Below are 24,973 nucleotides of genomic sequence, written 5' to 3'. Positions count from 1 at the left end.
ATTTGGTTATTTATATACTTGCTAGGGGTACTGCTTCGTGTACTCATAAGCCAACTAAACATCTTAACTAACTAAATTCATGGAGCCGAGCCCTTCTTGATAAGCCGCCAGTTGTGCAGCTACTCAAGAACTTAAAATTGTTTTACGGAACCCAAACGTTCATTACGGTGTTCACAAGAGGCCTCCATCGGTCCCTACCCTCAGCCAGTCAACACAGTCCTTAGCACCTCATCCCATCACCCTAAGATCCATTTTAATATTATCCACTCACCTACGTCTTGATCAACTAAACATCCAGTACTGGAAAAATACACTCAGCCTTCCGGTAGCTTTTCTAAGAATAATTTTTCATGAGAATGAGAGACTAGTTTTGGCAACTGCACCTGCTACAAGGTGCAATCGAATAATTCCCGGCCTGCAGCTGTTTCTCCTACATTCTAACCTATGGCAGAGAAAGAGAGAGCTTTAATGGCATACTGCATTACGGGAGTTCCAGAGAGTGGAATTACAGAAATTACAAACTGAAATTACGTGGAACTTAAAGGTAAAGTGCCGGTCTAAGGCATGAACTGCCTTCACTAGCTCGGAAGCCGGAATCATGAGTTCGAATCCCATTCAAGTCATGGATGTTTGGTGTGTGTGTGTGTGTGTCTTCTGTGTTTAGGTGGTGGCCTTCCTCCAGGCTGATCACCCGCCCAAGGAGCCCTACCGTCTGTAAAATGCTCATGAAACTGAAAGAAGAGGCCAGGACCCACGGGGACTGTAGAGCCAGTGAAAAAGGTGAAGTACGGCACTACGGCATGAAGATGTATGGGGGAGTGGATGTATAGATCCATGTTTTCATGGCCTCAGCAATAGTTGGAGGTGAGTGAGTTATGGCCGCGCCATAGCTCCAGCGGTTAACCGCTGGCTTCCCACCGAGGAGGCCCGGGTTCGATCCCGGGGTCTGGTCAAGTGGGATTTGGGGCGGACAAAATGGAGCTGGGGCGGGTTTTCTCCGAGCACTTCGGTTTCCCCTGCCAATCTTCATTCCACCAAATTTCCAGCATCGTATTCACTAGGGGCAGGTACAATAGGCCAATCAGTGTCCGCCGTGCCGAGTGGACCCAGCTGGACTCCACCCCCCAACTAGGCGAACTGGAGGCATGTGGAAGCGATCGTGGGCTGATTTGAAGTGGTATCCCAGCCACGAGGAACTGAGGAATTGCCACTAATACCTCAGTCAGATTTTAACCCGGGACTCTGCTGGACACGAGGCAGGAGTGCCAACTGCTTGACTACCAAGTTTGATTGTCGACAATGAAGTCTGCAGATGCACACTGGATAGACACGTCCGGGTCTCGATGCAAGTCACTAGTACATTAAAAGGAAGATAATGAAAATGAAATTGGCTACTAAATTATGCAGACCAGGAAAGAGCAGCGACAAAACCCGTAACAAAGCCGAGAAGATGCTTCAACTGACAGGGAAGTCCAACGAATATAAATAACAAAAAATCTTCGTCTCTGATGCATAAAAGTTACGTATTTCTGCCTGAAACATTGTTGTAAAATGTAAAGAGTTGTGGGATGTGACACGGAAGTCTGGTGGATGTTTACTGATGTTTCGAAGGGATTTTTTGTCTCCATCTTCAAGATATATGTGTAAGCCGATATTGATGGAAAATGGGTATGGATGCAGAGAAGGGGAGAACCGGGCTAGGAGTTCTGAGCGAATCCATCAGAGTGGACAGAACAGTGAACAAACTGGGTCACTCTCTTGGCACCATGAAAATGGAGGTAGAAGTTTTCTCCGAAACATTAATACATATCTGTAAGGTTATGACGCCACACGCCAGGAAAGAGCGACCTTTACACTAAACCTCATGTAAACAACATTTTATATGGAAATTCTTATCAGCATTATCCATGGACTGTAGCAAACTATGCAGCATAATAATTTCAGTTTAGGCAACATAAATTTTATTCGATATTTAACATTTACTGCATGTATCGGAGCAGAACATAATAGAATGACGAATTCTTTATCACGCCTGGGGCACTGAGGTAAGCAACACGTGTCAACGTAAGAAACAAAAGAATTCCTATAAGTCTAATCATAAGGAGTCCCGGTAGGGTCAAGAATTTTCTCTTCTCCACGTCGTCGAGACATTCTCTGGAGTCCACACAACCTCCTATACAACGGGTACCGAGGATTATTTCCCGGGGGTAAATCAGCCGGGGTGTGAAGCTGACCACTCACCTCCAACTAGTACCGAGGTCAAGAAAATGTGGATCTATACATCCACTCCCCCATACGCCTTCATGGCGTAGCGCTTAATTAGTTAAGCACAGGGACAACTGTACCTTACCTTACGTCTATTCATATCGTCACGTGTTCGGAGTTTGCGTGACGAATAAGAAAGAATTCAGGATTTGATGACTGGATATTTGGCACTTCGATTACAGTTACTACCAATTATAACAGCTCACAGCCGGTCACGGTAGCCGAGCGGTCTAAGTCATGCACTGTCTTCGCTCGCTCGGAAACCGAGATCGTGGGTTCGAATCCCACTCAGGGCATGGATGTTTGTGTGCGTTTTTCTGTGTTTGTGTACAGGTAGAGGCTTTGCGACGAGCTGATCACTCGCCCAAGGAGTCCTACCGTATTTGTAAGATCTAGTAAACCAAAGTGAAACGGAAAGTTTCATGAAGGTAGGCCTAGGCCAAAATTGGGGCTGTAGCGCCACAGGAAAAAAAAAACAGCTCACAACCCGTGACTGTCTAAGACTCGCTGCATTAACTTTTTAATTTCTTTTTATTACTGTTAGTGGGTGAGACTGTGTCCACTTGGTATGCGGCCGCTACTGGCCTATTGTACCAGCCCCAGATGTTAGGTGAGGGTGATTGTGTAGCAATTGCTGGAATGAAGATCAGCAGAGGAGACCGAAGTACTCGGAGAAAACCTGCCCCATTGCCACTTTGTCCACCACAAATCCCACATGACGTGACCCGGGCGACTAACTGCCTGAGCTATGGCGCGGCCTACGCACCTTACTGGACTAAGAGTGCCCCTTTTACTGTGTGACTGACTTGGTTCTGATTTACGAATCGGTCACTTCTTCGGCTTCCGGTGTCCGCTGGTCAGAACTCGCAGCTGACTACTGAACTTCTTACGACTGACTTGCGAATGTCATATTTCGCGATCTGGCGTCTCCTCCCTGTTATAACTTCCCGGGAACCGAACAGATATCGCTATTTCCAACAGTTCACTTTATCGCGTGCTTATCCTTTTCTGCGGGAACCGCGTGTTAACTCCGTAGAAAAGCGTTCGTTTCCAAATTCCGACTTTCAGACTTGCCCAGCAAATGGTCATATCCGTCATAATATTATTCTTGTGCTTATTTACTCTTGTTTATCCGATGAACATATTACCAATTTAAATAATTCTCTGTGGGTTCTGTACATGTCAGATTTGTCAGATATAACTGAAATATCTGCAAAGCCTCCGGGATTGCAACTGTTGGCACAAGCCTAAGTTCAATGGGACATTAGTCATCAAATGGAATGCCGAAGGAAATATTCGCACAGCCACCATGTTGTTATTTACATTGTACACAAAATTACTTTATCAATTGTGGGATAATTAAAGTAAAAAAGTAGAGCTATCCCTGTAACAGGCCAGGAAGGGCCAGAGGGTTGTGAGACGTTGAGGGTCCCACATTATCTAGACAATCGGCCCAAAGATGGCGGTAATGTTGTCAGCCTTACGCGCCGGCCGCGCTTTACTCCCCAGGAAGATTATTTAATTCATTCCTGGTACTCATTTCTGTTAGAGGTTGAGTCAACCCCAGGGCTATAGTGCTGCTGGAAGGATTAGGTCAATTGAAAGAATCGAATAACCTCAGCGGGACTTGAACCCGCGACCTTCCAGCTTGTAGCATAGTGCCTCAACCAACTACGCTACCGCGTGCAATTAGCAACGGCCGTTGTATAGCTGCTTCTTTACCGGTCGTTACCTAGCAACGGTTCTACATGCCACAATATATATCATACATAATTATATGGCCTTGCGTAAAATGCCGCTAGTTTCGCCCCCTACGTCAGAGGTTTGCGCGTAAACCATGTTGCTGTTACACTACATAGGATATTAGAAAATATGATTTTGGGCTGGACCACAATAGCGTAACGTTCATACCAATTTTTGTAAAAATCTGTAACGGTTCAGAAATGAACGCGGAAACACGCATCAGACGCACATGAACACAGGGAGCACGGTGATGTGAAAGTCTCCATTTTTACATCCTGAAGCAAAGTAAATGAAATGCATGCACAAGAGGCAGAACCTGGCTCGCACAGTTCAGATAACGTAGCATTAAAGGCCTCGCTGATGGTTAGGAAGGGGACTGCGGTTGTTAATTGTGGCTATTAAAAAGACGATTGTGGATTGTGGCTGTAAATGCAAATAGAATTTTTTACTGAGACTAAAGGCACTGAATAAATCTGGAATTCTGTCTGGAATTTGTCTGGCCTAACTGAGGAATAAATGGTAAAGTTGTCCCTGTGCTTAACAGATTATGCACTACAGCATGAAGGCGTATGGGGGAGTGGATGTATAGATCCATATTTTCTCGACCTCTGCACTAGCTGGAGGTAAGTGGTCAGCTTCACGCCCCGGCCGCTTTATCTCCAGGGGAAGAACCCTCGGTACTGATTGGATAGGAGGTTGGGTTGGACCCAGAGATAGTCTGGAAGACGTGGGGAAGAGAAAATTCTTGGCCCTACCGGGACTCGAACTCCAACACCTCTGTCGTCCAGCTCGCAGCCAGTCGCTATACCGACTGCGCTATCCCGGCTGTAACTGAGGAATACCGAAAACAAATGCTAAGTATGAGACAATCTTCACTAGATCTGGAAGTCTCAACATTTCATTGAACTGGGTTCCTTAAAATTCAACAGAGATTACAGTTTCGAGAGGCTTCATAATTTGTATAAATTCTTAATGACGTGTTCAAAGACAATTGGGCCGCAGTATGAAAGTAAGTACTTCACGTCTTCTATATAATAACTGTAAATGACGTCAGACTTGGGTACACTTTATCCTCGACTTGTTTTTTAATTCGCTTAATGGGGGGTGGAGTCCAACTGGGTCCACTCGGCACGGTGGCCACTGATTGGCCTATTGTAGCCTGCCCCGGGTGATTATGATGAGAGAGAATTTGGTGGAATGAAGATTGGCAAGGGAAACCGAAGTACTCGGAGAAAACCCGCTCCAGCGTCACTTTGTGCACCACAAATCCTACTTGACCAGACCCCGGGATCGAACCCTGGCCGCCGTGGTGGGAAGCTAGCGACTAACCGCTTGAGCTCTGGCGCGGCCTTTATCCTCGACTTAGTGTCGGGTTATATTCCAAAGTCCCGCTCATCAACACAGCCGTTCTGAAGAAGAAACAAACTGACGCGTGGTCGAGGCACTATGCTACAAGCCAGAAGGTCGCGGTTTCAATTACTGATAAGCTATTTACATTTTTCAATTAACGTAATCCTTCCTGTCGCACTTTGGTCCTGGGATCGATTCAGCCTCTAACAGAAATGAGTACCAGGAATCTTCTTGGGTGTAAAGGGCGGCCGGCGCGTAAGGCTGACAACCTCACCGTCATCTGTGAGCCGATTGTCTAGAAACTGTGGAAGCCTCGATGTATCACAACCCTATGGACCTCCACGGTCTTTTATAAGAACAGTTTTATCTTTTACGTGTAGTATATATGACATTTGACATATCAATTCGATATGCTGATATAAAACGCAGCTGACTCAAACAGCAAAACAGTACTTTTGTTTAGAACAGCAACATAAACTGCCTATGCTGCCACCTACGTATTTGGGGATTTAAAAGTGTTTGGTGTTCAACATTAGATCTCCCCCTCCTAAGTACAATATGAATAATGTGAACAAATACGGGCTTACTCATTTAAAAAGTAGCCTGTAAGGTTAAATGATACTGAAAATATAAATGTTTCTCTTAACAGTGCAATTCATTTGCGAACTTCAGCAGAACATTCGCCATTTTGTGATTCTATTTGTCTCCAGTGTCATACAAAATGGAATCTTCGATATAGGCTTTGAAGCTGGAACTTGTTTAAACTTTTTTCTCTGTTACCATATATTTTTTCGAACAAGTATGTATTATTTAGACATATAATACTTGAGGAGGCCATGTAAATGCATCCAGAGAAAACTCATGGCAGCTTACTCCCCCCCAAAAAAACATTACTTACGAGTACGTATATTCAGAACAGATTTAGGGCTGCATTTCGTCTGCCATTGAGAATGGTCTGATTCATAAGGTCTGTAGTTAAGAGGAGAACTTTACAAGCAGGTGATGTGCATATGCTAATTAATTTATTTTCATTTTTAATAGAAAATAATTTTTGAATTTTGCTTTATAACATTCACATATGGGGCGAGTTCATGAGAATATTTGTTCCATAATATTGGGTCAAAAATAAGCAGCCGAAACAGACTTTCGGGATGTATTCATTATGTATCGAACCCAATTACTCAAGAGGGTTGTCTATCATAAAAGAAAACTAGGGTTTAATTACCTATCTATGGCTCTATAGTCCTTTGTTGGACCTTGCCCGCTTTCTCAGTTTCTTAATCTTTTACACAATCGGTAGGACCCCTTGGACGGGGAATCAGCGTGTTGCAAGGCCGCTACCTACACACAGACATCCATGTCTCAAGTGGGATTTGAACCCACGATCCTAGTGTTCATGCAGGCGAAGACAATTCATGCCTTAGACCGCATGGGCACTGTGCTCGTCTCAGAGTTTAACTGGATCCTGAAATATATTCCCTATTTTCCTGAACAGTTCATTGTAAGCTATTTCGCTCTATCTGCTGGATCTTATGCTTATTAACGTGTATAAACGAGTTGCTTCATTATCAAGCATTCATCAGTGACTCTACGGCCATTTGTTTGGCCCTGGTCTCTCCTTCAGTTTCTTAATCTGGTTTACACAGACGGTAGGACTCCTTAGACGGGGGATCAGCCCGTCGCAAGGCCGCTACCTACACACAGATATCCATACCCTGAGTGGGATTTGAACCCACGATCCCAGCCTTCGAGCGAGCGAAGACAGTTCATGCCTTAGACCGCGCGACCACTGTGATCGGCAGTGAATTACTTCACTCACTGGTATGCCAAGCAAAGTTGACTGACCGTGGTTTTCTCGAGACACCGGAGTAAGTGGTGATGTTGCAGCTCGAAGATGTCCTCCTGGTGGTAGTTGTCGTCCATCTCCAGTCCCGACTCCTGTGCCGCCAGTCGAGCTTCCGCTGCCTTTTTCTTGCTGACGAAGGCCGCTCCAGAGGACGCTTTGGCGATGCGAATGCGGGCAAGTCTCGCTTTCTGCAAAGCAGAAACACCACGTGACACACTCTCTAGACAACACACACAGACACGTTCGTACATTTCCAGTCGCGCAAGAACATAACATGAGTAACACTGGTTCTTCAGTTATCACCGATAAGGCCCTGTGGCACGTTCCGGTTCGAATTTAATTGCAAAAGATTGAATCAATCGATCAATTCGGAGCGTGTTCAGCCCATTTCAGGGCGCAAGCACCTGAACAGGCCAACACAACACAGCTAATCAAGACCTTATATACGAGGGAGAGTCAGTAAACAGTTCACAAATGAAAGTAAATCAGCTGTAATGGACGTCATTGGATTTCTGTGTGTACCACTAGGTAGCAGCACAGTCCAGTTTCCTGTCAGTATAGGTAGCATACGCGGATTAGCATGTTCAGAGGCTGGTTTTAGTAGTCAAAATGGCGACCGTGATTGAGGTGTTTACTAAAGAAAAGTGCTTGTAGCGTAAAGCGGTTCACACCTCGGTGGTAAACGTTTCCCTAATGACGAAAATGTTGAAAATAAAGTGCGGAAGTGGCAGTGACTTTGCTATGCTGCCGGTTTTGACGTACTGGTGAAGCGAATAGGACAAGTGTATTAATGTTGGTGGAGCATATGTCGAGATATATTTATTTCAGGTTCGAATATTACGTGTTTTACGTTTTCTATCAATTTGTGACTTATTCACTGTACCTGCCTGCAGCTGAATCGGCCTCGTGGCCCCATGTTCGACCGTATGAATACAGTCACCACGGCCACTCTATTCAGCAAGCGAATCATTACTTAGGCCGTGTCATAGCTCGGGCTACTAGGCAACGGACGCTCACCGCAGGTGCCCAATTTCAATTCCATGGTGGTTTATTTGATATTCTTGACGGGGTAACGTGAAACTGCGATGGTATCTCCCTGAGATCGTTGGTTTCCCCCCCCCCCTATTATTTCTCAATCTGCGAATGTTCCACACACACACACGCGCGTATCACCAGGCCCTGATACAATACATTCATTTGAGGCGCAGTACTAAGGAACTCCTAAAACAAGAGAAATCTCTCTACATTAAACAATAAACGGACAAAATAAAAACAAAGTATACGAGTATATTGATGTCTCGTCACTAGAATGCAGGGCAAAATCATAACGTGAAGGAAGCTAATAAACTCTTCCACAATGTGACAAAGGTTTAATATGTGGGACCGACAGTATAAAATCAAAATTTGATTTATGAGGAAATCAAGACAAGACTGAACTAGGGTAATGATTGCTGCAATTTAGTACAGAATCTCTTATGTTCTCGATGAGGTGGATTTTTTCAATTGACCTAATTCTTTCAGCCGTACTATGGCCCTGGGGTCGACATAGCCTCTAACAGAAATGAGTACCAGGAATCTTCTGGGGGGGGGGGGTAAAGGGCGCGTAAGGCTGACAACCTCACTGCCATCTGTGAGCCGATTGCTTAGAAAATGTGAGAGCCTCGACTTCTCACAGCATGTTACTGGGATAGCTTTCCTTTTTTCTTTACGGTTTATAATCTTGTGCGCTGTCTGAAAGCATAAGAATTAAAATATATTAAATTACTTTTTTTCCTGCAGTCTTGTATGGTGTGAAACTTGACCTATGATGATACGGGGAGAACACAGAGGGTATGCGAGAACGGGATGCTGAAGGGTGCATTAGGAGCTCAGTAGGTTGAAATAATAGGAGATTGGAGAATATTACACAATGAGGAGCTTCATAACCTATACCCACTTTATAATAAAATGAGGGTGATCAAGTCAAGGACGATTAGACGGGCAGGGCATGTAGCAGGAGTGGGTGAGAATAAAAATTCATATAGGATGCCGATGGGAAAGCCAGAAGCAAAGAGACTACCAGGAGGACATACACGTAGGTGGGAGGATAACATTAAAATCGAGCTCAGAGAAACAGGATGGGATCGCATGAAGTGGACTCATCTGGCTCACAATAGTGGTCAGTTGGGGGTTCTTGTGAACAAGACAATGAACCTTCCGACTCCATAACATATTGGGAAGTTCTTAAGTAGCTGAGCTACTGGTGGCTTCTCAAGGACTCAGATCATAACTAACAAAGATATCAGCCGAGAACGAAATAAACGTATGAACCAGCAAGGGCAGAGTAGTCAGTGTGGAAACAACAACGGCGTTATCATAAACTTCGAGCTTCTCATAGCTTTAAAGGTTGAAGTCAGGTTGGAAAGAGTTATGCATGTAAATGCACTAAGGTATGAGGTCAATTCAAGGGAAACTGGCCCTTCGCCTGTTGAAGGGCTCTACTGACGGAGTGTGAATTAGTCTCTTCCCGCAGCATGGCAGGAACAGGCGTATAGACTTCAAAGGATTCTGACGATGGTGTATACTGTACTTCTTTTGGTCCAGTGATTGAGACTAGCTCTTTCTAAGGGGCCCAACTGAGTAGGTTTATCCTTCCCTATCCACCTGAAGACGGATACAGATCCAGTCTCCGAAACGTCGTGGTCTTTTGTCTTTTTGTCTTTTACATACCAGACGATGGGTGAAGTCCAAAATAAGCCAAAAGAAGTACAGGAACAGGCGTCCCTAGTTTCAGACCGCACTTGTCGCAAGACATCGCAGTGCACAGCCGTTTGCAGTTTTATCGCCCTGGAACTTCAAATGTGCCCACTAAACACATTTGAAGTCAATGTGTCACCACTTGAAAGCACAGTTCTCTATCATTCATTGCTCCTCTTGGGCCTATACAAGCCCGCGTTTGCTCCCGTAAGGATCACAACTTTCATGTCTTCCTCTGGCATTAGTCAGAATCGTTCATACATCAGAAATTCTGCACACACAGTGAAATGGATAATTAAAAAATATATATATATGTGACCTGCTATAAAACATGTAATGAATTCAGATTCAACTGCTGAATTTTCAATCCTCTGTGGTACAGAACGTATGCGTAATCAATTTTCGGGCTACAATAACAGATGGCAGTGCTGTAAACCTCGGGAGTAGACACGGACTGATGTGCGATCTGTTATGGGCAAAACGAGCCGTGGTGGCGTTCATCTCAGGACGTTTCGGTATAATAATTATTCCACCGATCCCTCACAACGATTTTGCGTTTGTTTAAACGAACTGCCAATAACCTGGACAGCGTGGCACTGAACAATTGAATGAACAGTGGATAATGAACTGAAGACCCGGTTGAAGGCTGTCCTGTCCAAACTTAAGGTATTAACCAGACATCTTCCTGGAAGGTCTGAGGAAACTCACGGACCACATCACTCAGAATATCCTGTATCTAAGCCATGACTCGAACTTGGAGAGGTCACAAACACAAGTCAAGAACAAAATAATAATTTTATTTTATCTTAAATAAAAACAAAAGCAAATTAAAAATTATAATTTTAAGGCTGATATAAAATTAAAAGACGTTTGTGTTGCGAAAATCGCATATCTTTCGGAATATTACGGTAAAGGTTTATATAATTTACAATATTTGTTTAAATCTACAACTAAAAACCTACGTTATGAACAACATAGCCTTCTCCAACTGTAACCAGTGGCCAACGGAGGGCGAATGGCAGAGACAGTTGAGAGTGGCCGAAATATGACGTAATGTAGAAACGGTATAGTTAGCCTAGAATTTTTTTTTCCCTTGACACTACAGCCCCAGTGGGCCTAGGCCTACCTCCATGAACTTCTCCGTTCACTTCGGTTTTCTAGATCTTACACATTCGGTAGGACTCCTTGGGCGGGTGATCAGTTCGTCGCAAGGCCTCTACCTATACACTAACACAGAAAAACGCACACACACACAAAGTAGACATCCATGCTCTGAGTGGGATTCGAACCCACGATCCCAGTGTCCAAGCGAGCGAAGACAGTACATGCCTTAGACCGCTCGGCTACCGTGACCGGCCTATCCTAGAATTATATGAATATATTTAAGGACTGGAACCGAATAAAACAAGAGCTTGAGGTTGCAAGCTCGGTTCAAAACAGCATTGAAACGATACTGATTCACACACTCACGCCACTCTGTTGATGAATACCTACTCTCTGAATAATGACTCATCCTTGTGAGGGTTGTGTAAATATGACAACTTGACAATTTGTGATTTAAAGGTTTTATGAACAGCATAACTCGACAGCATGACGTCTGGCTCGGCGAGGAGCCAGGCTCGGATTAATTTCACCACACACGTATGAGCGTGGCGAACCACGCACGAGTTTGGCTCATTGGAACCCGAGCCGAGTCGGACTCGCGAGCCAGACTTGTACGTGTATGGGCCCCCTAAGAATGGATGTATAACCTCACGTGTAACCACTGTTGTTATTGCTGTTTTGAGACAATCAGCATGTACATGACATGTTCCACGTCTTACAGTCATTTGACTAACTTTGGGTCTGTGGAATGCAATGTCAAGTAAATGTAATTAGACCCGATGACGCATGCGCAAGCTACGACAACGTCATATGATTCAGAGCAAGAATGTTGAATTTATGGAATGTACTATAAGAAACATAAGCACAGATGTTTCTGCCATAGCTGAATCACACACCAAACGGAATTGTTAATTTTTTATGTTTTACATTCTCTGTGCCATGTGATACCAAGTTCTCTTGTTGTACTAAACGTCATGCTTCATGTTCTTATGATACACATTGCCTTCAGAGGTTGTACTCTATAAGCGAAATTAGAATTGAATTCCATGACGTGTAATAATCGACGTCCATCACTGGGACTTAGAGCAAGGTTTTAATTAATCGAACATTTCCGTTATTTTTAACAAAACATATTGTATCGTGCCGCCTAAAAGCCGGAATATCTGAGTCAGAGAGGGCGTCCATTGCTACACAACGGCCTGTTAAAACACGTGGCCGGGACAACAAGCTGGAACAGACCATTGCTGAGCAACGTTCGGTAAACACTGCCTAAAAGCCGGAATAGTGGAGCCATACACGGAATTAACCATTTTGTCAGGCAAAAGTTCATGTACGTTTCCGAGATAAAGGATACATAACAGACCGTTACCACGAAAGTGAAAAACAGAACTCGTGCAGTTCCCGCGGCAACGAATACATTAGCAACCGGTAGCAATGTGACTGACTTTGAGCGGAGACCAGATCAGAGGCGAACGGAGCAGAGCTGAGAGCAGAAGAAACCAGCTCAGCCAAGAACCACAAGACGACGGGACTAGTCAGGTCACATCGCCTGGAAGACGCTATTTCTGAGTGACTGTAACTGCAATTGCAAACGAATTATCCAATAAATCGTTTCGCCTAATCCGGAACCCATTAATTTCTTGTCACGTTACCAGGATAGGGGACAACACGTACAGATCTAGTGTCTTAACCCTTACATGCACTTAACATGTGACGCATTTTGTTTGAAGTTCTGGATACTTTCCGGTGATGGCCATCACTGACCGTAATATGCAAATGCTCTATTATATTACGAAAAACTATTGTTGCACTCCATGAAATTCAATTTTAATTCCACGTATATGCCACGCGTTATATTTCACAACGCAGGAAGTTTCTGTGTTTAACAGTCACCCAGTGAGTCATGAATACGGGAAGCTTTGGTTTGTTTTCATTATTCGTATGCAGTTTAACTGCAATGTATTTACCTGACAGACACCTTAGATTTAAAATTCAGGAACAAAGCAACGCAATTCATCGATTCCCTAGTAATTTTCAGTACACTCATCGTCACTGGAAAAGCACAATATTTAACAAGCCCCAGGAAATTCTCAGCACAATACCGTGCCAAAACATAAACTTAAAAGTATACGTTATTACAAAGAGGTCCTTCAGAAGGGTGAAAGTTTTGTTACCAGAGATTTTTAGTTTCAATATTTGCCACAAGAATGCACCACATGCGTACACTCCAAAAGAGCAAAGATACTCAGCAGGTCAAGGACATTCTAGCCTTTATAAAACGCATTAATCTTTCCATGAAAGCCCTCCAGTGGACCTCGTTCGGAGCCAGCTCATTCCAGATTTTCACATTACGTGTCTCTACACGAAGAAGATAAATGTAGACTTCTCATGTGACGTCAGTACTTTTATTAATCACAAAAAGTCACGTCATGCCCTCTGCTTATCCCTTACTACTCGGGCCCCAAAGGGATCCGTAAACGTATTTCCGGTCACGTCTACTTCAACAGTATAAGAGGCAAACATGTATTAACAAGAAACCGAATAATAAAACAATCTCTCGGAGAACATCGGGTTTCTAATTCAGAGGGCTCAGATTTGTCCCCGTCATTAAAATAACACCAGCGTTATGCCCCTCTATTGATTTAGGTGCATGTTGCGTCAGTTGGGGGAAGGGGTGCCCGTCACTGCGCATATACACCCCCCCTCCCAGCCCCGTGCCGCACATACGTCTGTATTACGAGTAATGAACCCACACTGTACTGTCTCCACGTTCTGCTTCAGGCACTACGCTCGGGGTCTCACGAAACGGTAGGTGCAACAGCCGCTACTCACATGACGACCGGCTGCAAGGTCTCGTTGTCACATGATCTGATTCATCTCTGTGTGTGCACTCTCGAAAAAATTTCAGGAGCTGGATTAGGCAGTGTCAAATTGTAGGGCAACAGGAAACCCCGTGGGACCGGATTTATTTCCGTTGCTTCTAGGTTACGTATTATAGAGGTGCCCTTCACCAGCACAGCCATTTTCAAGGACCAGTCCCGCGGGACTCATGACAATATTTTACTGTCTCAGGTTTGAGACTCCTCCAACTTGAAGGGCTAGCCCCCCGTATTTATATCCCCCCGGAACAGGGTGGCCCATTTATACCCCCAGGCGGACGCTTCCTACAACTCATAGGGATATGGTGGAGGTATTCGAACCCGTCTCCTTGTTGTATAGCGTAGGCACGGATCGCATAGAAAGCAAATATCCTAACAGTTTTGTGTTATCATTGCTAGTGGGGTGGGACTAAGTCCCTTGCACTGCGGCCACTTCTGGCCTATTGTACCAGCCCCAGATGATAGGTGAGGGTGATTGTGGAGCAATTGGTGGAATGAAGATTGGCAGGGGAAACCGAGGTACTCGGAGAAAACCTGCCCCACCGCCACTTTGTCCACCACAAATTCCACTTGACCAGACCCGGGATAGAACCTGGGCCGCCGCGGTGGGAAGCGAGCGACTAACCGCTTGAGCGATGGCGCGGTCTCTCCTAACAGTTACTCTATTGTTTCATCACGCGGCTATCGTTCGGACCGCATAGGGAACATCATTCCTCTGTTACACTTTACGGTCATTCCCTAGCAACGCGTCTACATCCTGCAGTATCTTGGGAGTAATTAGGATAAGACGAGGCTTGGCACGATGAAGCATTAATGAGCAACATAGGCTCCTCTCTCTGCATCCTGCCGAGGTAAGTGGGCTTCAGTTCATGGCTGCCACATCGCTCATGACATCACACACCGTCTTCACAGGCACCGGGGAATCAATGAATTCATTAGTACAGGAATTGGTAGGGAAGGACATGCTGAAATGTGAGCGCATCAGTTCTTAACATGACGTAGTTCATTACTCTTCCTGTTCAGTGCATAGTATGCTTATATTATAGTTAAGCATCCTGTTGCACTATACACTTCTATATATCTCGCCAACAAAACTGACAGGCTGATGTTTTTAGATTTTGGACTGTGTGCAGTGTGACAGCTACGTAGTGGAAAATACACCTGATGATGGCCAATTACGGCCGAAACATGTAGTGTAGAGGAAGAAAAGACAAAGATCTACAACCAAATAAATTGTTGCATTCACGACGGCATTTGTATTATTACATATAGAAATACTATGCTTACTTTTTTCATTAATATTAATTTATATAACTGTAGTTGTTAAGTACATTCCCGATGAGGTGGAATTTTTTTTTTCAATTTACCTAATCCTTCCAGCCGCACTATGGCCCGGGGGTCGATTCAGCCTCTAACAGAAATGAGTACCAGGCATCTTCCCGAGGGGTAAAGGACGGCCGGCGCGAAAGGCTGACAACCTCACCGCCATCTGTGAGCCGATTATCTAGAAAATGTGGGAGCCTCAACGTTTCACAACCCAATGGGTCTTCATGTCCTGTTACAGGGACAGATTTACCTTTTTTAGTTCTAATTATATTTGTTGTAATTGTAATTGTATTTGCAATGTATTCATTGTATGTTGTGTTCTTTATTGTTTGTGTAACTCTGTATGCTGTTTTTTGTTTGAGAGTGATGTGTGTCATGTCTTACTGTAGCTTACTGTAGTACAACTGCCACCGGATAAAAACCCATTTGCAGTTAAAATAAATAATAATAACAACAACAACAATAATAATACGTTTAACAATATGATGCTGTGTTTCTGTACATAAGACAATTTGCCACAGATCTGCACCAAGATGACTGGCAGTAAAACACAGAACTGTTCAACACGCAATTATTTGCAAACCGTTTCTATTCTAACAGATGTATTGATGTAAGAAATATCAGAAGGTCAAATTGAACTAAAGATAGTTTTCCAATTACGTCACATGAGCTGATGTTTATTTATTTCCGTGCGAAACTTTGAGTCACTTTGATGCAAGAACATAGGTTACAAGTGTCTGAAGATAAAGCGGTCACATAATCATGAGGTGGGTTCTCAGTTTTGAACAATGCATTAACGAGGCAGGTTTGTAACTTGCAGGATCGCCCGGTAATGTTGCTAGGATACTGGGGCTGACACAAAGATTTCCGAATTGTGGTGCGAGGCTACACAGCGTCCAGTGATGGGACGACTAAAAAAAATCCGTGGCGAACTATATCGACCGAGCGACCGCCGCTTGTCGGCGAAGTTAGTGCCAAATTTAGCGGACAGAGGGTGTCGCGTCGTCAGCGCAACGAATCCCCACGGCCTTAATTTCGGTTATCTAGACCGAGGGCGATTAGACGAACGATGAATTAGAAAGAATCTGGAAGAAGATAACAAATGTAATCGAAACACAATTCCGGAATTTGTCTAGAGAAACTAATAAAAACAGCACAGAACCTCAGACGGAAAAATCGGTGCTCCGCAAAGATTTAAACCCAGTATCTCTCTAATAGAAATACAGTGTGTCCCAGGAGGAAATGTCAATATTCTTGGAGGTCATAGTATGGGCCATTCTAAGCAAGAAGGAGTATGTGTACGCGTGTCCTATTCTGAACGTTTTCCGAGATAGAGATATTTCACTATACAGATCCAAAACTGTGGATAAGAAAGAGATATTGCGTGCTGTTTCAAATTTACTGTTCAAGTGACAAAGTTGATACAGTTTACCTAATGTAATACATTTTCGAAAATCCCACCGTCAGCATCAATGCACTCTGCAACTTGTGTGAGCACGTTGCTCGTGTGTGCAGTGTACAGTGGAATAGCTCCATCTCGGAAACCGTTCGCATGGAACACATTTACATATACACTTTCTTGTTTATAATGAGCGATATTATGACCTCCCAGAATATCCAACTTCCATCCTGAGACATCCTGGAGAGATAGTATTATTGTTGCATTAGGACGTTTCGTCAGGTTTGATGCTAGTTGGGAGAATGCATGCTGTTTGTTTGTGGAGAGAACTTCGTGGCAAATCTCCACTTTGAAGATGTGAACGAACCTAGAGTGAAATATTGTAGTATTTCTTTGTGAGGATGGAGCGAGCTTAGCTCCATTTAAAATGGCGGGATTTGGCATTAACGGTGTTGAATCTTCGGGGCTCGGTCCCACAATGCCTAGTGTTTATTTAACGACGCTCACAGTAACTCAGGCTCAGCAGCGTCTGCCAAATAATACAGCATCGAATGAGTGGACGATAGTGACAATGAATCGGAAGGGATATGAAAGGAAGAGGTCGTAGTCTTGTTATTTGTCTGGGCCCATACATGTACGAGTCTGGCTCGCGAGTCCGGCTCGGCGAGCTTGACTCGGGAGCCGGGCTCGGATTAATTTCACCACAAACACATGAGCTGACTCCCAACTTTGCGACACACACACGGACGAGTTTGGCTCATTGGAACCCGAGCCGAGTCGGATCGCGAGCCAGACTCGTACGTGTATGGGTCACTTTAGAGTGAGTATTCTTCGGTTTCATGAGGACGTGTACAGGAACCGTATGGTAGTACTTATATTCCTGTGAGGATAACCCGTGAGATAAATATCCTTTGAATATCCGTAGAGACTCGAAAGGCATCACATTCCTCCTTGGTTTATAAATTCATACTAAGAAACTTATTTTCTCTCTCTGAACGGGAAAGTCGAGCACAGAAAAGTCATCACTCAAAAAACAATGGCAACTTTGACAAGCACTGAGTCTGCAGTTAACCTTAGATTAGTAAAGGAAAGTTGTTTTGTTGCCACTACATATTAAAATTGCTTTAATGAAAAATGCTCTTAAGGCTATAAATCAAAATGACAGTTGGGTTTTCTGTTTGAAACACAAGAGTTCCGAGAATTGGTGAGACCAGAATAAAAGAGAGCGGATATTTCTAGATCCGCAAATTTGAGAAAACACTGAACTTTAAGTGAGGATGAAGGTGCAGCTTGAACGGCTTGAAAGGCTTTGAGCACAAATTTCCTAAGAAAACTGAAGGCATAAAATTACGAATCACTCGTTGAGGAACTTTTCAATGCCTACAAAGTTACTGGATGCAAAATGTCATCAGAAATGTATTTTCTGGGTTCACATCTCTGTTATCCCGAGCCCACAGAAAGCCTTTGTCACTGTTAATAATGAGAACCCATTCTATCAAGCTACACCACTACTGGAGAAGATGAAGCCAAGTATTTTTTTAATTCGCTTAGTGGGGGGTGGAGTCCAACTGGGTCCACTCGGCACGGCGGCCACTGATTGGCCTATTGTAGCCTGCCCCGGGTGATTATGATGATGGAGAATTAGGTGGAATGAAGATTGGCAGGGGAAACCGAAGTACTCGGAGAAAACCCGTCCCACTGCCACTTTGATCACCATAAATCCCACTTTACCAGACCCGGGATCAAACTCAGGCCGCCGAGGTGGGAAGCCAGCGACTAACCGCTTGAGCTCTGGCGCGGCCTATGGAGCCAAGTTTGTTGATTGTCCGACTGTTGGAGGATACTGGAAAGCACTGCCTCTCATTCGAAATGCAATCTCCAGCTATCGGCAGGTGCACTCCATATACATGTAGTGTGAAATTTAGAATTTGGTTTTATTAATACTGTCACGTGTATTAGTGACTACAGCACAAGCAGAGTTTTCAGATCTCCTGCCCCAGTCTAATTCCTTTCTTGCTGTCGACTTCCTGAATCCCAATCTACGACTTTCTCAGTTCTGACTCAAGTCTTCACAAATCACTACTCGACACATCTTCTGACTGGTCACTCCACTGGAAGTATTCTGACTTCCGGTTGAAGTCAAAGTCAAGTCACACTGCGACTGACGGTTAGTCAGTCAGTAAGTCTTGATGTTGAGCCCCATCTGGGTCTCACGACCAGATATTTATTACTGTTTGACAGTTGCGATCTTGTTTTTGTGGGGCGCCCTCTCTGACGAGAGGACGGGTCTGTCTTTTGTGTATGCTGCTGGCGCTTGCCAGCGCAGTCTTTCTCGGGTCCGAGTCCCTTGGGAGTTGCGACCATATTTTACTGTCTCAGATTTGAGACTTCCCTTTTCGTCGCCTCCTACGACTCGCAGGGTCACGGTGGAGGTATTCGACCCCACCTCCACACGGCTATGTGACTTCCAGTCAAGTCAAGTCAAAATCAAAGTCACATTGCGACTGACGGTCAGTCACTCAGTAAGTCTTGGCATCGAGCCCCATAACCCTTCCAGCCGCACTGTGGTCCTGGGGTCGATTAGGACTCTAACAGAAATGAGCACAAGGAAATCTTTCCTCGGGTAAAGGGCGGCCGGTGCGTAAGGCTCACAACCTCACCGCCATGCGTGAACCGATTGTACAGAAAATGTGAGAGCCTCGACGTCTCACAATCCTACGGGCCTCCATGGCCTGTTGCAGGGATAGCTTTACTATTATTTTTTTATATTTTTTACTATAACTGATTTAATTTTATGAAAATATGAAAAATAAAAAGTCTTCTTACGTATTAGTAATTACTACATACGTGTGTGCTTTATTACGAAGTCTTATTTATAACTATTCCAGTGCGATGTATGGTTTAGCGTTCAGAGTATCAAGACCACGACGGACGCGTCCAGTTGAGCTTACATCATTTGTATGCATGTAACGGAGGTAACGGGGCAAGACATGTGTATGCTGCGTGCAGGTATTCGCTGTTCTGTTATAACTAATATGGCTAGAATCTAACGTGCAAATAATTCTTGAACTCAACGCTACAAACATGCAATTTATGGTTAGATTATACAGCATACAAACCAAAATACGGTTTCTGGTGTTTATTGTGTCTCTCTGTGAGATATATTCCGAGATAGCAACAGTTGGAACTCTGCAAAACCGAAACTTTCCATGATACAAACGAAATACCTCGTTCAGAAACTCCTGTTCTCTGCTTGTTTGTTGGGAGAATTTCAAATAAACTTATCTGCTAACAGTTCCGTCAGTCTGTAGCTCATCAACCACAGATATTACAGCCTTGCATCAAAGCATACAAACATACGAAGCAAAGAACAAAGAAATATAGGAATAGAAATGACAATTGTTTCATAAGTATAATTCAGCACAGAACGAGTTAACAAATGTGAGATACCGTTTACAAAAGCACAGGGGGGAGGGGCACGCGGTAGCGTAGTTGATCGAGGCACTATTCCTCAAGCCGGTCGTTCTTAAATACTACTATTTAATTTTGTTTAGGTTACATTTCAAGTGCCGTTCTCTACAGTACTTTGTAACTTGGTCTAGTTCTTTCTGTAAACCATTAATTGTAAGAGAAGGCAATACTACATCATCTGCAAACAGCAATCCTGGAACTGGTGACGTTAGAGTTACTAGTGCGTGTGGGTTATTCTTACTAATAAACACGATAATATCATATTTGAAATTTTCAATTTACCTAATCCTGTTATATTTTACCGTCCTGTTGCACTGATTTATGTCCATGATTTATTCTGACCGTCTTACAGTGCATACATTTTTTCACCTTACTCTTCTCTCTTGCACTACATGTTTCAGCACTAAAGTGCCATCTTCAGGTGCTTTTCTATGTACGTCGAACTACTCCATTGCATGCCCTGTTGTCTTTATACTAAAATATATATTCATCATATATATTGATAAATTTTAAATATTAAAAATATTAAAACTGTTCAGGATTTCTTCATCCTTATGTCGTATCTCATTACGCGAGTCACACCTATCCTCCTCTATCGGAGCATTCTTCCTACTTTCGTGTGTGTATTGTGCTTTGTGTTGTGTCTTGCTCCTGTGACTGCGTGTGTTATAGTACTGCAGTTATAGTGCAGTAGGAAGAATGCTCCGATAGAGGAGGATAGGTGTGACTCGCGTATTGAGATACGACATAAGGATGAAGAAATCCTGAACAGTTTTAATATTTTTAATATTTAAAATTTATCAATATATATGATGAATATATATTTTAGTATAAAGACAACAGGGCATGCAATGAAGTAGTTTGACGTACACCGAAAAGCACCTGAAGATGGCACTTTTGTGCTGAAACATGTAGTGCAAGAGAGAAGAGTAAGGTGAATAAATGTATGCACTGTAAGACGGATAGAATAAATCATTACCTAATCCTTCCAGCCGCAATATGATCCTGTGATCGACTCAGCCTCTAACAGAAATGAGTACCAGGAATCTTCCTGGGGTGTAAAGGGCTGTCGGTGGGTAAGGCTGACAGCCTCACTGCCATCTGTGAGCCGATTGTCTAGAAAATGTGGGAGCCTCGACGTCTCACAACCCTATGGGCTTCTACAGCCCGTTAGAGGTATAGTTTTTTACGTAAGTTGTCAGTTACAAAGTCAGTTACCGAGCACTCAGTCAGAGTTGGCATCAGTGAGCTCGGTGCAAAGCTTGCGAAATTCTCTTTCAAACTCTTCATCAATTTCTTCCTTAGATTCTCCTTTAGATAGTTGAGGCTGTTATACGTTTTTGTACATTTACTACCAACTTTGTCCAGCAAATATACAAAATTTGAGATTTAAAATTAGTTGAATAAAATCCACAGTGATGCTGAGGAAAATATTTGTACTGAAGGTTGGAGAACACTGCATAATGAGGAGTGTCTTAACTTGTACTCTTCACCAAGTATAATTAGAATGATCAAGTCAAGGAGGATGAGATAGGTAGGGCATGTAGCACGAATATTTGTGGGAAAGCCAGAAGAAAATAATCACTAGGAAGACCAAGACGTAGGTGGCTGGGCAATATTAAAATGGATCTTAGGGAGATAGGATGAGGTGTTATGGAGTAGATCGATCTGGCTCAGGATAGGGACCAGTGGAGGGTTCTAGTGAACACAATAATGAATCTTCGGGTTCCATGAAATATTGACAAGTTCCTGGGTAGCTGCACAGTTGGCGGCTTCTCAAGAAGGACTCAGTCCAATACAGCCAGTTTTAGTTATTAACTTTAGGGACACCCAGTATATCGTGTAGAAGATTAAGATGGGATTGAGAGCCACGCAGATGTCACTACAGAGTAAGGGGCCCAAGAGGCACAGATAGATACAGCCAGCGCCTGGCTTCTTACTCGTATGTCGCAAAATCGCTCTTACGTACATGGCAAAGCTACAGTAAAAGGAGGAATAGAATGAACTTTACCCTTTGTGCTTTCCTCTTGTCTGCCCTCTGGTTTTGATGATAAATTCGACTGAAGTTGGACACGATGACAGGTACCGGCAAGGCGATGACCAGCACCCCGCTCAGCGAGCAGACACCTCCCACGATCTTGCCGGCTATCGTGCCCGGCACCATGTCGCCATACCTGGACAGCATGACAGGAGCTGTACTCACAAGCTGTCCGTCAGGACGCAGGTCACATGGGCTTCTGGGCTATGGCACTGTGTAGTTCTGTAGTTCTGTAGTTCATGTCAACATTTCGGAGCAACATCGGTGCCGACAGGGTTACAAGCAGTTTTCTCCGAAAGAATGGAAACTAGTTATGAAACTACACAGCGCCGTAACCCAGCGCACCACAATCTTATTTCTCATCGCACTGAAAACTCTCAAATCTCAACAAGTCACATTTTATTTAGTTATTTCCAGAACACTGATTGCCTGTTGTCCAATTTTCGAATAAATGTCACAGATACAGAGATTTTTGAATTATTACTCGCAATTATGAACTCGCAGAATCCATAAGCATTGTAATCCGAGGTGCTGTTAGTTAGTGACGATGTTCTGGAGAAAATAATTCTGAAACTTCGTTTTCCTTGAAATCAAAATATTTCATATTCAGTGAATTTATTTATTTACGATTTATTTAACTTTGTTGTCAGTGTCTCAAACTGGATTGCATCGAATGTTATGGTGATTAATGAATAATTAACAAGAACAGATGTGGAAGAAAACGGCAGCGATTTATTTCGTGGTATTATCCTGGCAACGACAATGAGGAACTTAGAAAATTTACGAACAAATTCAGTCAAGATATTTGATACCCCGGCCAAGATTCAAAACCGCCCCCTCCAGAATATGAGTCACAAGTGCTGTCAGATGTGTCAGCTTGCTAGCTGCTGTCAAGATTGTCAATTGTGAAATAACCAAGAGTTCGTTCGATTAAGTTAAAATCTAACTAAAAAAATATTTCTTGAGGAGCTAACCGTCAAATTAGAATCAGAATTTCATAACTAGTTCTCTTCCCTACTTTAAAATACATGGCCAGTTGATTTTGAGGCGAGAAAGGTAAAAGGGGGAGTCGGGTTGGAGACTGCGTCTGCGCGATAAGTCAACTGCTGGAGACGATGTAATTTATTATCACAGTCTGCCACTCCATACCGCTTCATCATCTCGCAGTAATATTGTCGGGTCCTCATCATCTCTATTCCCCGCGCGAGATGAACATTATAGCCCTCCACCCCCACTAAACAGTCACAAATTAAAAAATGCCCAAAACAATTTCCATTCAAAATAATTGTCGCGTATTTAGTTGGCTAGAAGCAGTCGTCCGGCTTCCTACCGGAATAACACAGCCCTACAAAATTAAGGGAGCCTGTTTTACGTCTGTCTCGATCAAAGCGAGATTATGCGAGATTATGGCCGTCTGTGACTCATCTGTTTAATGTGACATGTTGGAGAGAGGAGAACTGGATACAGTACGTATTATTCGTACTTCTGTCACTCATTCTCCAAATTCGTCGACCTTTATCCATTACAACCAGCATAAATAATTTATATTATATTTGCGACAAATAACATTAACTTCTTTTCTGTCCCTGTAAAGGGGAAAACCTTAAAACGACCACTGAGATACTAAAAGTAAAACATAGAATATGTGTGTTCATACAGAATATATTTGTTCCCTTCCATATGTTCAGCGTTTAAATCGAATAGACTTCAAGGTTGACAGATTGTGATCTTCTGGGTTGTGACATCGTGGTACCATGCAATGATCGCAATATATTTTGTTATTCAGGCTTTAGCATTATCTAATGACTAACATTAAAATACTGTCGCATGTAGACCCGTTGCTAGGCAACGACCGCGAAATAAGCAACTATATTCTGAAATATTAGGGTTTTCTGACTTTTTCCATCGTTCGGTACTCTAGAAAGTAGAAAACATAACGTTTCGGAATCATGATCTGCTTCCATCGTCAGGTGAGGGCGTGAGATACCTACTCTGATGGGTCCTTTAGAAAGAGCTAACCTCAGTCACTGAATACTGGATTATAGCGATTTGCAAATTGTAGTCACGAGTTGTGTGTTAAAGAGTTCAACAAATTCGATTACCAAACCAAACTCCTTACATCGTCACTCTATCACGTGACAATAGGAATGTTAATGTAATATTCCATCGTGACAGGCTACAACTTAATTAAATGTTAGGACCAATCAGTAGCAATTACAATATAAACATCCAATCTAGAACGACATAAATAATAAACGCAGCTCAAACAGAGCAAGAATATCTAAAAAAAAGTAACTATTAATTACACCAACAGAGACTGGAATAATCCCCCCAAATGGACATAAATATAAGTCATCGAAGGGGAATACGGGAGATATGCACATACCGTCAAAACAATATATATTTACAGATCAAAATTAATTCACATTTCGTATCAAATACAGCATTCACATCATTTAGGTAGTATCGAAGTTAAGGTGCAACCTCCTGCCTCCATCTTTGTAGTAGGTTACAATTTGTATCACACATACACGCGCGCGCATATACGCCTCATGTCCGTCAGTCGAGTTGGCGGCTTGCAAGTTTGCGGAGAATACGCAGCCTGAGGGCAAGGCGTTCTCTTCAGATGTTGAGCTGAAGGATGCGAAAAGAGTACGGCAGGTGCCACAATATTTCCACGAACAGAACTTCAGCAGAACAGAGTTTACGGCGTAGGAAACAATCACTCTCTCAAAGATCTCTTCTTCCATTACGGCTCGTTTGAAGGAGTTAGGATTGTATAAATAAGATGCAGAACTAGCCCCTTCCTTGCACAG

The 24,973-nt window shown here is 43.3% G+C and overlaps 1 protein-coding gene across 3 annotated transcripts in view; it reads right to left on the bottom strand.

Annotated features, from left to right (window-relative positions):
• Positions 1-24,973, bottom strand: part of LOC111871115 (potassium voltage-gated channel protein Shal) — a 163,876-nt gene that overhangs the window by 28,053 nt on the left and 110,850 nt on the right. For 2 of the 3 annotated variants that reach the window (XM_023863945.2, XM_023863946.2), the window contains exons 2-3: positions 22,131-22,293; positions 7,204-7,392 (exon numbers count right to left, since the gene is read on the bottom strand). In XM_023863945.2, coding sequence (XP_023719713.1) covers positions 7,204-7,392; positions 22,131-22,293 — 352 coding nt within the window. The remainder of the gene's footprint in view (positions 1-7,203; positions 7,393-22,130; positions 22,294-24,973) is intronic. The other variant, XM_023863947.2, reaches the window with a different exon arrangement.

Source organism: Cryptotermes secundus, unplaced genomic scaffold, assembly GCF_002891405.2.
Source record: "Cryptotermes secundus unplaced genomic scaffold, Csec_1.0 scaffold250, whole genome shotgun sequence".
Lineage (NCBI taxonomy): Eukaryota > Metazoa > Arthropoda > Insecta > Blattodea > Kalotermitidae > Cryptotermes > Cryptotermes secundus.
Note: the sequence above shows the minus strand (reverse complement) of the source record. Positions and strands in the feature narration are given on the sequence as shown.